The following is a 16,668-nucleotide window of genomic DNA, read 5'->3' as shown; positions in this document are numbered from 1 at the left end:
ACTTCAGACAGATGGAAAACAATATACTGAATTTCAATTCAGCAGGAGAATATAAATTAAACAGCATACAGTATCATCTGAACACAATAACAGCAATTCTTTTGAAGAATTACTAAAGTTGTTTGATGAAGCAAACTTTTATTTACATGCCATTTCTACTTGTTTCCCCCCCCCCAGCATTCATTTGATTTATTTAGCATCACCACAAATTTTACATTTAGCCACACATTTTATAAGAAGAATTAAAAACAGGCCCAGCTGAAATCCAATGGATTCTTCCTGCTTCTTCACTTATATGTCTTCATATGCCAGAGACCATCATTTAAATAGTGGATATTCTCAATGCCAATTCCTTTGTTGACCTTCTCAATATCCTCTGCCGACATCTTCATGACTCCAACACACAGGGCATGTTGCTTTCCTTCGGCCATTATTGCCATGATTGTATCAGCAGCAGCAGGATAAAGTTTAGCTCCTGGAGACGTCAGACCAGGGCACATGATATTTGCTCCACTAAGTACAAATTTAATGGCTCCTTTATCAACTTGTTGATGTGGTAGAATGAATGGATATTTATGAAGTAATCTGAGCGTGGGATAAAATGGTCCTTCCCTTTGCCTGAAGAACAACAATTCTCCATTTACTGTGAGGATTTCTATATGTTCATGACAACGTACTATCTTCACAGGGTCTTTCTTTGGCATAATTTGGTTTAGCCACGGTTCGATGCCAGGAAACTGGTCTATCAGCTGGTTCTTAATGCCTTTAATAACTGACGTTTTTAGCTGGATGCAGTTGGACACATTCTCCTTTTCATCAAATTTTTTGAACATCTTGCTGGGGTTTCCGCGAGAGCCCCAAGAACTGAGGGCCTGGAAGGCCAGCGACTGACAGCAGCAGCAGCAGCAGCAGCTCCCACGCAGGCCCTGTTCCCACTCTCAAGCCCAAGCCACGATTTCTACTTGTTGATTAGGAATTGGCAGCTGCAGATAAGCAGAAAAATGCTAGATTGTGTTAACCAATTATAGTAGTAGGAAATATTTAAGGATTAAATTACTAACACACTGGGTCTGCATTAAGATGATGAACAGCATGAACCACAGACACAGAATTGGCAATGTTCTAAAATGCTTAATGGGAGTTTCAACTGGTAAAAGTTAGCCCTAACACAGTAGACTTGTATTGAACCACTAGCCTGGAAGCCGTAAGTAACAAGGAAATGCATGCAGCTCAGTGCAGGAAATTTTATGCAGAAAAGTGAGCAGGTGGGTGGTGGAAGGTTAGAGCTCCATTTCCTTCCTCTGCACTCTTTACGGAAAAACAGCACGCTGCTGTGTTATTCACTCCTCCAAAAGCTTCTTCCTCTTTGCATGCTAGTAACTTTCGGGGTGCTTATTTACAAGGCTGCAGGGGTGCCTGTGGATGAGCACTGCGCTGACTCCCCAAGTAATATCAATTTAAAGAAAACACCACCCCAAAGCAAACATTTTAAAAGGACAAATCCCTAAATTATAGGCATTCTGTTGGCATTACCAACTCCACTTACTTCTTCGATGCAACGTGCGCCTTCGGTGAGTGAGTGTGTTTGGGTGTAAGAGAGAGAAAACCACCAAGTGCGTTCGATTTCCCCAATAACTTTCCGCCTCCGGCGTTCTTCAGCGGCGCGGGGGGCCGTGCTCTCTGCGTGACGCCGCCCAGCCGAGGTTGCCCGGTGTAGCCAATGAGCCGCCAGGAGAGCCAGGGCGCGTGCGCCGGGGAGCCCCGCGTGGCTATATAAACATGGCTAACGGAGAGCGGAGCCGCTTGGGGGCTGTTCCTCGGGGCGGGTCTTGGAGGCGGCGCGGGGCTCCGTAGGGCGTTGCCGGCTCGCGTGCGCCGCTGTCCTGGCTGGAGCCTTCTGCTCCAGGCGAGAAGTGCCTGGCGCTACACGTGCGCGCCTCTGAGGAGGAGAAGCCGGCAGCGGCTGCGTGACCATGTGTTTTCTGCAGCCGTGCCCCTAACTCGTGCTTGGTCCGCGAGCGGTGCAGCCTCTGAGGCAGCTTGTTTCGCTGGGGACTCTGCCGCCGCTGCTTTTGCCGCATCGTCAGCTGCGGAAGCTTCGCCGGCTCCCTCGGAGGCTGCTATGCTGTGGACTCGCTCGGAGTCTCCGCAAGGCTCCCGCACTTTCCGCCGCGCGCCCTCTCCTCCATGACGACCCCGGGAGCAGCCGCGCCGGGGAGGGTCCTGCCCTCCGGGTCTCCTGAGCTCGCTGCCTTGGCGGCCGGCCCCGCCACCACCGCCGCCGCCTTGAATGGGACCGGGGGATTCCGCGAGGCCCCGGCTGCGCTGCGCGCCCACAGCACGGCGCCGCCCGCCGCGGCGGTCGCCTTGAGCGCCGAAGTTCCCCTCAGCAGAGTCCCTCCTCCCGTCGCCCAGCAGCCCCGAGCGGCGTCCGCTCCCGCGGCGGGCAAAGGGGCGCCTCCGGCTCAGCAGCTCCCCAAGACGCCCGGCGCGGGGACCAGGCTGCCGGCCCCTCAGCCCGGAGCCCCCAAAGCCCCGCAGACGGTGACGATACAGCTACCTGCGAACTTCCAGATCCCGCCGGGTGAGTTGCCTTCTCCCTTTCCTGGCAGCGCTCCTGTTGGATGAGGCCAGGCGCCGCCAAGTTTTGTTTTGTTTTCAGCTAACGGGTCAAGTCATCAGGGGACTAGTGGCGAGTTGTGGGCATCGTGGTGGGATGTGCCTTCTAAACATGAGAGCAGGGACGATTGCTTCATGGCAAAGAACTGATTCTCATGCAGACGGTCCCAGCTTCAATTTCTGCTATCGGGGTGGGAGTGGGGACAACGACATGGGACTCCTGTTCAAACTCTGCAGAGTGCTGAGCAGGTTAAATGGTGTTTATTGTGGGGATGGAGTAGCCTTCATCACCCCTTCTCAGCACCTGCCCACTGAATGTTGTTGGCACCAAAATGCCAGCCTGTATCTCTGCCTCCCCCCCCCATTCAATGCAGATTCCTTGGGAAAATCAGATAGGACTTTTAAAAACAAAGTTTCCAGCAACCCATCTGCAGTATCTGTACTGTATGGTTCACAGCATTAAGTCTTTATATGGAAACACTCCGATTCAATATTAAGTGAACGTTTTTATGTTCTAGAAGTGTGACATAGACTATTGTAGAAGTAAAGGGAGAAAGTTAGTATTGTAATCCCCTTAGTTTCACTTTCTAATTGCAGATCAGTGACTTAAAAGTTCCCACAACTGCATATTTGCGTGAAATGATTCCATTGAACTGTTGCTAAATTGCTCATCTAAGTTATGCTTGTGCCACATATAATAAACTGACATGAACTTTTTTGCCTGCCTGAGGTAGGCTTAGTTTCCTTCTCTAATATACTTGCAAAAGTTTTTCAAAACGTTTTGACACCCAAGCTTTTAATGTCGAAGTTTTGATATCTTGTGCTATTAAAATGTGATTTGACGCTAGCTTCAGCTTTGAATTGGTATCATATTTTTCTAATTAAAGTTCTACCTTTTTGAGAAATTGATATTACTCTCATTTACCCAGACTTCTTCATTACTTGACAGGTGCAGGTGGCAGGTGTTAAAATGAGAGAATATTAGGAGTTGGAACAAACTTAAATATTAGCTGTTAGACTTTGGTATGGCAGAATTTCTGTGTAGCAAATGTGACAATACGAAAATAGTTATCTAATTAGCAACCCTGGCAGGAGTGCCACTGCAGGGGCCTGTTCAGACATTGCTCTTCTTGTCACCAACAACATATGTCATGAAATCAGGAGCAAATTGATAAGTTTCAGTCTTATTCATTGCTCCCTTGGTATGCATGAAAGGGAGTGATCATCCTAGGAGATCCTGCAGTTCAAACTGAGTGTGGGTGACCTTGGAGTTGGTAGTTATCTATATCTCATGGTGCTGCTTGTCTTTTTGAGGAAACATGGCAATGCACTGATTTTCCTGCCCTAATTTTGAATCTGTGCCAATGTATCTGTTGAAGGAAGGTCACAGGTTGGTAGACTCCAGAGCAGCTGCAGATTATTTCCTCCTCATTTGTTTCATATACATTTTAACACTAGTGGCAGAAAAAACTCCTGCATAGTGGTGGCAGGGCTATTGTTGGTCACACACAAACTTTGCCACAACAAACATTACTTGCCATGAGTGCCATTGACTGACAGAGTGGCTGCAGGCCCAGAGCAAGTAACAAGTTGAAAAATGTACCTTACCATATTATCCAAGTATTAATTGTTGCTGTTGGTCCATGCTGCTAGCTGTGTTAAGGATGACTTGTTACATCAAGGCAACCTGTAGTGTGTCTTCCCTGACAACATCTGAGCATTACTGAAGGCATCAGTGATAGGAAGAATTTACTGGAAAAGATATCACTACCATATTTTTGTACATAATGTTTTCAGTTTTAGAAATTCATTGTTTCATGGGATTGCCTGCATGAAAAAAATACATGCTGAGCTAGGCAGCTAGAATGAATAATAATGCTAGTAAAATGTGCAACCAAAGTCATAATTTCTTATGACTGTTCCCAAGAAAACACAATTACTTATGCATTGAGTATCTAGCATGCTAAAATGAGTATTTAATAGTTTTCGACACCTTAATTTTTCCCCTCAAGTCTAAAGTGTGTGAATTGTAACATCTTAAAATATTTTGAAGCTGTATCAAAAGCTGCATATCTGCTCACTCAGACTTCTGTACATGCAATTGAACTTCTCAATGTACATGCAATTGACACCCTCAAAATCAGCTCTAGAGGGTTTGGGTGACCCTCCAGAGCAGATTTTTTTTTTTTGCGGGGGTGCATTAGGGAAGGAGAAGAAACAAAATCCCATGTGTACAGAAATTCACAGCACCCCAAATAATGAGGGATGCAAGAGCTGGTCTAAACAGGAAAAAAATTAACTGCCCTCCTAAAAAATCAAGCAATGTACCATATGGCTTTCCTATGGAAGGGAGTTCCAGGGATTAGCGGCTGCTATAGAATAGTGTTTGCAAGCATTTAAATACAGTCAAAGCTCTCTTTCATTATTTTTATTGAAACATAACGTGTTCTTAATCAAATATTTCTATTTATCTATTTTGAGCTGCTAGAAAGAGTTGAGGTTTTTATACAGCATGTTAAATTAACACGGAGCTCCTTTTTTCTTCTTTTTAAATAATGTAGTTAAGCGTGATACATCAAACCGTCAATTTAGGGTGATGAGACATCATCTAATTCAAAATTTTCCAAAAAGTCCCACATCGCTGTTGGACATAGCCATAATATTTTTTGTTTTTCTTACTAAGATTGCACTGCTTTGAAAAACAGTAGCTGATATTGCAACCCACATGAGCGAGACATCCTTGAATGCTCAGCCTCAATGGACAAACGTAGGCAAAGCTTGTTTGTCCTTCTCTCTACCTTTGCCTGTCTGCCACAGTGATTTCCTTTATTCTAGACAAAATGCAATTACATAACCCAACTGTGCTGATGGTTTCCAGATTTTGTCATGCTTTATACAACAGTTTAAATTGGAGCATGAATTTATGCATCTGCAGTCTCCCTCTGTGTCTTAAAAAAAATAATCCAAAGAGTGGCAGACAAGTAAGAACCTGTACATGCATCTCTAGGGATAGCATAGGATGAAATCTACTTACTGTGCTTTGGCATTAGAAGTGACTTATGTGAGGACTAGGACAATTACCTAATTAACACATGCACTCTCTATTTTTTGAAGCAATTTTTTTTAGATGCAAGCATGAGCTATAGTAGTCATTATCGTGGAAGAATCATCCCCTTCTACTAGGGAATAATGCCTCTTCCATAATGCTGATAGTATTAGTACATTTAAAACAAATCATTCTGATTAATAATAATAATAATAAGTTTTATTTATATCCCGCCCTCCCCAGCCGAAGCCGGGCTCAGTGCGGCTAACAACACTAAAACAGTACAACATTATAAAACATTATAAAAATGAATTAAAATCAAAATTGATGGCAGCCATAGACTAAAGTTTTGTAAAGATTGCCAAATGAGGGAGTCAGGCTGCGCCCTGACCAAAGGCCAGGTGGAACAGGTCTGTCTTGCAGGCCCTGCGGAAAGATGTCAAGTCCTGGAGGGCCCTTGTCTCTTGTGACAGAGCGTTCCACCAGGTTGGAGCCGCAGCCGAAAAAGCCCTGGCTCTAGTTGAGGCCAGCCTAACCTCTCTGTGGCTTGGGACCTTCAAGGTGTTTTTATTTGAAGACCGTAGGTTCCTCTGTGGGGCATACCAGGAGAGGCGGTTCCGTAGGTACGAGGGCCCTAGGCCGTATAGGGCTTTGAAGGTTAAAACCAGCACCTTAAACCTGATCCTGTACTCCACCGGGAGCCAGTGCAGCTGGTATAGCACCGGATGAATGTGATCTCTAAGCGAAGACCCCGTAAGGAGTCTCGCTGCGGCATTCTGCACCCGCTGGAGTTTCTGGGTCAGTCTCAAGGGCAGCCCCACGTAGAGCGAGTTACAATAATCCAGTCTGGAGGTGACCATCGCGTGGATCACAGTGGCTAGGTCAGGGCGAGAGAGGTAAGGAGCCAACTGCTTAGCTTGGCAGAGATGAAAAAACGCCGCCTTTGTTATAGCTGCAATCTGCGCCTCCATGGAGAGGGAGGTATCGAAGATTACACCCAAACTCTTAACGGACGGTGCTGGCACTAATTGCACCCCCACAAGAGATGGGAGTTGCCCCCTCAGTCCCATGTCGTCCCGTCCCAGCCAGAGGACCTCTGTCTTCAAAAGATTTAACTTCAACCGGCTCCCACGTAACCATCCAGCCACAGCCTCCAAGCATCTGATCAGTGTGTCTGGGGCCAAGTCCGGGTGGCCGTCCATCAACAGATAGAGTTGGGTGTCATCAGCATACTGATGGCAGCCCAGCCCAAAACTCCGGACAAGCTGGGCGAGGGGGTGCATAAAGATGTTAAAAAGCATCGGGGAGAGTATTGCACCCTGGGGCACACCACACACCAAGGAGTGGCGGGATGACAATTCCCCCCCCAAGCGCCACCCTCTGTCCCCGACCAGAGAGAAACGAGCGCAGCCATTGAAGGACTGTGCCCTGGATCCCCACGTCGGCAAGGCGGTGGTCCAGGAGTTCGTGATCGACCATGTCGAAGGCTGCTGACAGGTCTAGAAGAATCAGTAGCCCCGACCCGCATCTCTTTAGTCTTGCATTTTAAAATCAGCTAAACTTGTCACTTAATAAAAATGGGATTCTGCAATAGTGCCAAAATAGAGGGTAAAATATAATATTGGGTAGACGCTCCACTGCAATGTAAAGTCCATGTGACCCAGAGTGAAGTCCGTAATGAGCAGCATATGGTCCACCAGCAGGCTAGTGCTTAACTATAAGGCTGGCTGAATGCATGCAAGTTGCTGAAACCAACTTAGAAATTGTATCAGCAAGGTTGTCTAGAAATTACTGGTTTTGTTTCTTCTTTCTGTTTGCTACTGTTTGGTCGCTACTTTTTCTTGCTTTCTGTTTGCTACTGTTTCTGCAACTTGCTTCTTTTGTAGACAGTTGGCTGAATAGCACATGTGCTTGACTGCTCTGGGGAGTTGGAAGCAGTTTGCCCCTTCTCCTTAAAAAATACTGCAGATCAGGATTTCCCTGGGTCTAGACTGGGGGTGTCTAAAATGCTGGTGGCAACTGTTAGTACAGGCTAGAGCTGCAATTCTCTTAACTATATTGCAGGGAGTGTCAAGAGTGTTGTGTCACCACAGAAAGAAATGAATGGGTGAAGAGGGGGGAGAGGACAGCAGCATACAAGATGAAAAGTTGCTGCAAGTGTGTCCTGTGTCTCCAAAGGCTCAAAGCAACCTTCAAGAAGAGCTTCTGACCAAATAGACGTTTAGTAACGCACATGAATAATTTCATAAAGCTGGTAGGATGTTTATTTAAAATACTTGTAGCCCACTATTCATTGTTCATGCAGTTGCGCACACAAACACAATAAAGCAGTATTTCTTTAAAATACAACTTACTATATCATCGAATACACTGGCACCACTTTAGCCAAATGCTTGGGTGAAAAGCCACTTTTTACATGCTGTCAAAAGTCTGTTGTCATTGGTAGTGATTGCACCTTAAAGGCCAGGGTATTCCAGACTTTCTGTTGAGGAAGTTGTATTCATTATACAGGATTAATAATGTACTGAAAGAACTTATTTGCATTCTGCACTGGGAATGGTTGTTCTTGCACACTATTATTGCCATTACTCACTAAGGTAACTATGCTTGAACTTGGCTGAAGAATTGGGAAGTAACACTTTCTGCTTTGTAGTCAGCAAAGGCTGGTGCTCTGAAACAGCAAAATTGTGGAAGCTTATGAGCCAGGCCCTAGAGAGCAACATTCCCCAACCTGGTGCCCTCCAGATACTTGAACTGGAACTCACCTCACATCAGCTGCAGCTAGTGAAGCTGTGGGGATCATGGGCATCATAGTCTACACCTGGAGGGCACCAGGTTGGGTAAAGTTTGCCCTTGAGCAGGGGCAGGGTAGCCAAGTTTGCTGGTGGCACTAAATTGTTCAGGGTGGGTAAAACAAATAGGTTGTGAAGAGCTGTAAATGATCTCTCCAAATGTAATGAAAGGGTGGTATTAGCCATTGCTAATGCAATTCTGTGTAAGCAAGTGTAAAGTGATGTAAGTTGTGGCAGAAAACCCTTAATTTCACATTTTAAGAATGTGGGGTCTGAACGTTCTGCTATGAGGAAAGGCTAAGATATTAGGGGCTTTCTCAAGGGTTTCAGAAAGTTTTCTGATGCATAGGAAATTTATCCAATTCAGAATTTCCCAATTTCTAAAAAAAAAAAAAACCCTACCCCTCCTAAATTCCCAAATCTTACAATGGGAACCATTGAACTTTCGGCCTTTAGCATTCAAAGGGAACTTGTCATAAGTGCCTTTGTAGAGGTCTCAGCTGATTAAGTCACTCAGTAGCATTTTACTGGGTTGTGTTTTGAGGACCCGAGTGTTCCCCACAACTTACTTTCATAGTTATTCTTCCCCATGCCTGTCTAAAATGCAGGAACAGGCATTTTAGTGGAGGCAACAGAGGGAAATATTAAATCGATCTTAAGTTCTCTGGCACAATAATAGCTGCTTTGTTTGAAAACCAAAGCAGAAGTATATACAAACTACTGCACATATAGTTCTGTTCAGATAATTCCTGGGTTGGGGTGGCTTAGCAGTTATTAGAAAGATTTTCAAAGCTGATGAGCAAGATAGCAATAGCCAGGGCCACCTGCACAGTGACACTTTTGTTGCCGTTACCAAACACTGCCTCCTGTGGAGCGAAGTAGCAAATAGGTTTTCTTCTGGTTATGTGTTGCTTACCTGTTCTTGGGATTCTTCCAGATGTGCACTGTCCCCTTCCTTTCTGTGCTCAGGGGCACCCAACCTCCTATGCAGATGTTCTAAGGCAACAGTTATTAGGCCACCACACAGAGCACTTGTTTCGGTTCAACCCTAGAACTGTTTCTCCCGGCAGGTGTTCAAATGTGGGCGAGTGTTGTAGAGCAGCACTAGATAATCCATGTTCTCAGGCACTTGTGACACATGCTTAGAATTTCATGAAGGGAAAACACACACTTAACTAGCTGCACCATTAGATGGCAGTGTTGTACAACTACGTTGCAGTTAGCAGACAGGATTATAACTATTGCAGAGCCATGTGCTTCATTCTTAAGGACATTTGGACACATGATGTGAAGTGCCTCTTGGCCTTTTATGCAGCCCATGTATACAAGTGAAAATAAATGTAGGGTAGAAAGTAGAACAAAGGCACCAAAGCTTTGTGGCACCCAGGCTACCCTACGTAGATTGTGCATTTTGTACTGAGATGTCAAAGCATTTTTAGGGGTGTGTGTGTGTGTGTGTGTGTGTGTGTTACAGCTAGGTCCTGTGCATGCATACTTATGAATAAGTGCACCGTAAGCTTATTTAGACATGTGTGTTTAGGATTGCAGTTTCAGGCTTGCAAATTGCAGATGAGCATGAGACCCTTAATTTGCAATTTTGTCTTCATTTATACTCCTGTACCCAAGCACTTCTTTACTCACACCTTTGGGAGTTGCTGATGGTTGGAAACACTTGGATGTTTCTTATTACCCCTCTTTACACACTGCTACTCTTTTTTTATTAATGAATTTTATATGTTTGCTATTTATCTTACAGTTTCTGTGAAGGGTGAACTATAAAGTCAACAATAAATTAAGTTTCAAGCATTTCCTCCTCTGAAGCCACAGTTGCTGTAGTTTTCCCGTATGTTTACCAGTCCCCCTCCTCTTTTCTTTCTTCTGCCTTCTCTTCTGTTACTTGTGCCCTAGTTTATCCTTCCAGGCTGTCCCAGATCCTTCTTCCTCCCCCAACTTGGAACTACACATACCAATTAAACCTTTTCTCTAGCAGTGGTCTGTAGCTGAGAGAAGATATCAAAGGCTGGCCTTTGTTAGGCTCTTGACTTGCTACCTGCAGAATAGCCGAGGGAAGCGTTGGTGGGGGTGTCAAGAGCTTTGAGACGGTTGTTTCTCCCTAGAGTTAATGGGGGATTTGAAAGAAGGACCACTTGATGGTGTCGTAATAGACAGCCGTACCACTCTCTTTAGAAACAAACAAGTTTCACAAGGTTTTATGTTGGTTTTGAAGCTGACTTGGTTAGAGGTGACAGCAGAGCAGCACTTTCAGCTCTCTAACTTCTTGTTCTCTAACGGCACCTACCATTTAGAGGATTTAACAAGTACCCAGCTATTACTCCTGAAATGATTGTAACTTTAAACGCTCACTGCCCTATGTGGAAAGGAGGAACATACCTTTCTGCATGGTTTCTTGGCCCTTTTAAGGATGAGTTGGAAGTCTTATTAAAAAGTATATTTAGCAGGGGTGGGGAACCTTTGGCTCATAGGACAATCCTGGCCTGCAAGGCCATTTCCCCGAAATGTGGGGTTTGTGATATCAGCTAATGGGCACTAGGGCTGGGTTAAATCCTGTTGTTGGCAACATGCCCCTGTTCCAGCAGTGAATAGTTTGCGGAAGTAGGATTAAGAAGAGGAGTTTGGATTTGATATCCTGCTTTATCACTACCCGAAGGAGTCTCAAAGCAGTTAACATTCTCCTTTCCTTTCCTTTCCTCTCCCACAACAAACACTCTGTTAGATGAGTGGGGCTGAGAGACTTCAAAGAAGTGTGACTAGCCCAAGGTCACCCAGCAGCTGCATGTGGAGGAGCGGAGACGTGAACCCGGTTCACCAGATTACGAGTCTACTGCTCTTAACCACTACCTCACACTAGCTCTCTGGGGAGGGGGGTGTGCCTATGAGGCAGACTTCCCCTTACTACTTTAATATCATAAACATGGATAAGTGCCTTAAAATCAGTATTAAAATGTTCGATTCTAGAGTTGTATATCTAATTAAAAATTCCTGATTTGAGCAAAAGAAGGCCCTCACCTTTTTTTTTAGAATGAGCCTTGTCTGGTGAAGAATCTCAAGCATGAGATTTCTTGCCTAAAAAGAAACACACAGGTGGTCTCAGAAGTGTGCAGTCACACAGCATTGTCTATCAAGACTATGATAATTACTTTTTAAGTAAGGCAGGACCTCCCCTTGGGTGCATCATGCTCCAACATTTTGGTCTTTTCAAAGGCAGGTGAAAACACACCTTTGTCCAGGCCTTTGGGGCTGGGTGTCAGGTGCATTTTGACTTGTTTCTCCTGGCTGCATTTTCATTTTGTTGTTGTTGCCGTTTGATTTCGTTCATGATTGTTTTGTGTTGATTTTATATATTTGTGATTTTTAGGTGTTTGTACCCTGGCCTCGGACCCCTGAGTGAAAGGGGGAGAGTTATAAATATGTGTAATCTAAAAATATTTAATACAGAAGCTGTTGCCAAAAGCAGGACTAACATTGTGGTGTGCCGTGTCTTAACATCTCTATATTGCAAGCTGTGAGAGCAGAGATGCGTGACTAAACTAGACCAATTCAGAATTTATTCTTAAATATGTTTGATGGATTTTTAAAAGGTCAAACAATAAGCTACGACTGTCATAACACTAACTGGAGCACAGCAGGAATGTAGTAGTCTGCTGTTTAAACAGAGGAGCCTAGAAGGGAAGTGTGCAGTACTATAGAAGCAGTGTAATATTGCATAATTCATGTACTGTTTATGCTGCCGATTTCTTGCTTAAAAGTTTGGATTATACAATCTCAGATTTATGTACTTGCTCTTAAGACTGTGCAGTGGAAGGATCTGATAGTATCTTCTTTCCTGCAGGAACGGTTCTTGTCAGAAGCAACACTGGACAGCTGATGCTGCTGTCCCAACAAGCACTTGCTCAAGTTCAAAGCCAATCCCAAAAGAACTCAATGGTACGACAATCATTGCCTGCAAATGCACCTACAGTCAAAATACAGACTGTACAGGTAAATACCTCTGTAATAGCAGTTTTGTTGTGTATTTCTTCTGCTACTATAGCTTTTCACGGGACTTGGGCCAGTGTATGTCACTCTCAGGGATGTGGGTGCAGCAGTGAAGTGAATCTAGTCTAGATGCAGGAATCCTTTCCATTTTCTGCTGGCACCACTTGCCCGTACGTAGGAGCTTAAACAACTTTAAAATGTTAAGCCTTAATTGCCTATATAGTACAGTGATTTTCTGTTCTTTCCTCTGCATTCAACTTGCTCATACCAGCTATCACTGTTAACTACATGGATGGAAAAAATTCAGTACTTAGAAATAAAAACACTTGAACAGTCATAGCCTGAAATGCTTCTTACGTCATAGCATTTCTGCCTATCCATAGAAAGAAGCCTTATCTACTCGGCGTGCTAATGGATCCCCTTCTGCATCATTTGCATCTTCCTGTTCAGAAAAGACTTTTGCCCAGCATACTTGCAGTTGGGACAAATAACACTGATGTGTCCAGTTAGAAGGAAATGGTGCTCGGCTGCTTACCCAATATTTCCTTTTGAGGCTTTTCCCTAACAATATATATTCTATTATCTTTCTGAAAGAATTCTGGAACTCAAGTACTGAAAGTATCAGCTGCTCCTCATACAACAGTGACTTGGACAACTCCTTCTGTTAATTCTAATGTTAAGAAGCCTGCTGTAATCCAGGTATGACTTCCTTGTTATTTTCTGGCACCTTTTAGCCCACTGAGTCACAAATCTAATAAATGGCCAGGTGGCTTTATAAATCATGCTGTGTGTATTACTATTTTTTTACACGTACCCAATGGTGCACTTGCCAATGGAACTCAAAACATACTGAGGAACAGGAAAACTAACCCCCTCCCTGGTCATCTGCCTCATTCAAGTTGCCATATGGGTTGGGTTAGTCATCCATATTCCCCAGCCTATGGTAGTGTCTAATGCCTGAATCTGACTGCAATAAAGGAGTCTACCTCTAAACATAATGCTTTATGAGCTGTCTTCAGTGATGGTCATTCTCAGCTCCCGGTGGTTGATGGAAATGTGCATGGTTCTTAGGAATACTATCTGCCAGACAAAATCGTTATTGCTAAATCTAAATGTAGGTTCACATGAGCTAATCTGCATGCATGATGTTATGTGTAGCTTTTTACTTTCTCCTAAAAGTGTGAATGGGAGACATTAATGGAAAGTTGTGTTGGAGGGTAGTAGGCACCAACACCAGTAGAACAAAGGTGCCTTCCTGATACTAATATTAATGTAGCAGCTTTAGTTTTGCTTTTTCCTGTCAGAATTGAATCTAGCTACTTAAATGTTTAATTTCTTCCAGTCAACAGCATCAACAAATAATAGCAGCACCACAGTTGTGGCTGCAAAGTCTTTGGTTACCGGACCAGTGGCAAAGCCTCCTATTTCTGATTCTTCTGTGCTCTCTCTTGCAACGAAGCCGGTCTCTGACACAGAAAGTAGGACAGTAGCACAGTTCAGCACCTCTAAAGTTAGTGCAAAGTAGTCTAAGATTGCTTACCTTTCCCAGTATTTCAGAACTGAACAGAAGTTAATTTACTCTTTTGGCTTCCTATCAGGAAATGCTGGAAAATGTGGAAAAGTGCAAAAACTTCCTAGCAACGCTAATAAAACTGGCATCCAGTGGGCCTCAAGCACCTGAAATGGGGCAGAATGTGAAGAACCTGGTACAAAGTCTGTTGGTAAAAGTTCATCTGCAAGTATTTGTGCCCTGATCCTAAATGTATTTACTCAGAAGTGATTTGTGTGCACACAGGAAAGAAGGGTGTGAAGTACGGGATGGATTAATTACATGGGGGCATACTAGAGGCCACAACGTCATTGGCTACGGTGCACAGTGGGGCATGGCATAAGGCAAGGATCCCAGTCATCAGGCAGCCTGGCTGCAGGCCAATGTTTCAGTCCTAGCCTGAGTACTGGGACAACATTCAGAGAGAGGCAGGATTCTCAGGCACACCATGTGAGGCACTCTTGCAGACCTCTCAACAATGAAAGGCTCCTTTCCCCCCCAATAAGTTTTTCTATACCATGTTTAAATATGCATGTGCCTTAATGTTGGAGTGTCATAATTGCCAGAAGCTGATCCCATTCTTTTTCACAGAGTGACTGGTGTAGAGTGTATGGCATGGCAATACTTCTGTAGCTGTTTTTGCTTTTCCTGAGCATGTTCAGAATAGGCAAGTTAAATACTGCCTGTTATAGTAGCACATGCTTCAAATACAGGTGGGAAACAGGAAAGAGAAGCTAAACAAATAGGAAGGGTTTTGTTTTATTTTACCTGCTTCTGGATACAAACTAGGAGAAATTTGACTCTCTGCAGTCTGTCTCTCTAGTCATGTGGCAGAAATATGGCACAATTTTTTTTACCGCCTTGGTACATTTCCAAGTTTCTAGTAACAACTTAGAAATCTAACTTATTGTCCGCAGTTGCTGGTTCTTAACCAGTGAAGAATTAATCTTAGATTCCTTTTGGGAGCCTGCCGATACTGTATACTTTCTTCAATTTAATTGTTGAATAAAATATTCAGCGTATGAAATTGTTAGTACAAGAAAGTGAGTGAATTGGTGGGTTCAGTTTAGGCACATCTGGAGAAATGACACGTTACATTTGTGCAACCATTTCCTTTCTTATCTAGGAAGCCAAAATGGAACCTGAAGAATTTACTAGAAAACTGTACATTGAGCTAAAGTCTTCCCCTCAGCCCTATCTTCTCCCTTTTCTCAAGGTATGTCTAAATGAATTTGCTCCCCATTTTAAGTATCAAAGTGGTGATGGTCCTTGATGGCTGGGTGAAAGCTTGTTTTGAAATGTCAGGAGAATTAATTTGTAAAGCAAAACACACTGGGACTCAGCATGAAGTGGTTGGTGTGGGAAAATGAGCCTCTCCAGTGAAATTCTGTCCATGCCTCCATGGTGTTGTGATGAGAATTGGGACTCCCCAAATCTGTGATATCATACCCTGTAGTGTGAGGCTAGCTGGCACAAACCTGCATGTACAATTTCGGTAAATTCTGCCCATTCAGGGGAAACTTCCTGCCCATTCAGGTTCTTGTGGCTCTCACACATGCAACAAGAGCAGGACTTCAGGACCAGCTTCATAAATGTGTCTGGGATGTTGTCCAGTGTGCTTAAGTCTCCTCTCAAAGTGCAGATTTGTTAATGATTGCAAAGGCAAACAGCCTGAACTTTAGGAATCTTCCTTGAAGATCAGATGTGATAATTTGTATTGTTTAGCTGGTCTGCTATCTTTTTAATGTTTTAGCGGTGACATTGATACTATTCAATGAGACACAGTGCGGTGTCACTGGTGGAAGGAAAATGCAGGATCTTAATTTTTTTCTATTGCTTTCTTCCTTGCGTAGAAAAGTATGCTTGCCTTACGGCAATTAATGCCTGACGCGCAGGCCTTTATACGGCAGTGTCTTCAACAATCAGGACCACAAACAGCTCCTCCTATTTGTAGCACAGCATCATCCGCTTCTTCGGTACCTGCTGCCAGCACTCCTGTGACTGCGACCTCTCTTAAAATTCCGACGGGGATACCCTCCCAACAGACTTCAGGCCCAGTCTTCTGTACATCAGGAGTGACAAGAGGATCTGGTTCTCTTCAGCTTGTTCAGACCACGCCTGTTTTGTCAGGGACACTCTCCCTTCAAGGTGCCAGTCCCGTTCCCTCCACTAAACCAACTACTGTGAGAGCTGTACATCCAGTCTCCTCCACTGCAATGGTGGCAACTGGTACCACTTCTCTCCAGGTTGTGAAACCAGTCCGTACCCCTGCAATGTCGTCATCACCTGCATTTACTGCTTCTAGTTCTGTAAAGCCGCCATCTTCTGCTACAGCAACATCTCTACAAGCTCTGAAGCCAACCTTGACTACTGCTGCACCAACTGCTACAACAGCAGTGACCGCGTCTCTCCAATCCATAATGCCCGTTGCTGGGAAACCAATCACGATCAGAGTTGTCCATCCCAGTTCTGTCCTTTCCCATTCAGCTCAGACACAGGCTGTAAAGGTAAAGTAGCTGATAAGTTTATCTTGCTCTTGATCTGTAAAGCTCTGAAGTTTTCTAACCTTAGCAGTTCAGCCGAGCCAGCAATTCAAAGGCAGTTTATCAGCATATAATTAAAATGGCACTTGTTCATTTGCCCCTTACGTACCTTGCATAACTTGA

The 16,668-nt window shown here is 44.2% G+C and overlaps 1 protein-coding gene and 1 pseudogene across 3 annotated transcripts in view; one reads left to right on the top strand and one right to left on the bottom strand.

The window, feature by feature from the left end:
• Positions 1–16,668, top strand: part of TAF4B (TATA-box binding protein associated factor 4b) — a 65,349-nt gene that overhangs the window by 11,317 nt on the left and 37,364 nt on the right. The window contains exons 1-7 of one of the 2 annotated variants that reach the window (XM_081919521.1): positions 1,783–2,584; positions 12,308–12,456; positions 13,048–13,152; positions 13,796–13,963; positions 14,052–14,174; positions 15,129–15,218; positions 15,856–16,509. In XM_081919521.1, the coding sequence (XP_081775647.1) occupies positions 2,188–2,584; positions 12,308–12,456; positions 13,048–13,152; positions 13,796–13,963; positions 14,052–14,174; positions 15,129–15,218; positions 15,856–16,509 (1,686 nt within the window). In that variant the 5' untranslated portion in view covers positions 1,783–2,187. Of the gene's footprint in view, positions 1–1,782; positions 2,585–12,307; positions 12,457–13,047; positions 13,153–13,795; positions 13,964–14,051; positions 14,175–15,128; positions 15,219–15,855; positions 16,510–16,668 lie in introns of those variants that run through there. The other variant, XM_081919522.1, reaches the window with a different exon arrangement.
• LOC309374541 (malignant T-cell-amplified sequence 1 pseudogene) lies at positions 175–1,662 on the bottom strand (annotated as a pseudogene). Its single transcript, XR_014173495.1, has 2 exons — positions 1,547–1,662; positions 175–983 (listed from the first exon to the last, which is right to left on the bottom strand). The product of XR_014173495.1 is annotated as a malignant T-cell-amplified sequence 1 pseudogene (transcript).

The sequence above is a fragment of the Podarcis melisellensis genome (genome assembly GCF_964234715.1).
Source record: "Podarcis melisellensis genome assembly, chromosome: 7".
In the NCBI taxonomy this organism is placed as follows: Eukaryota; Metazoa; Chordata; class Lepidosauria; order Squamata; family Lacertidae; genus Podarcis; species Podarcis melisellensis.
Note: the sequence above shows the minus strand (reverse complement) of the source record. Positions and strands in the feature narration are given on the sequence as shown.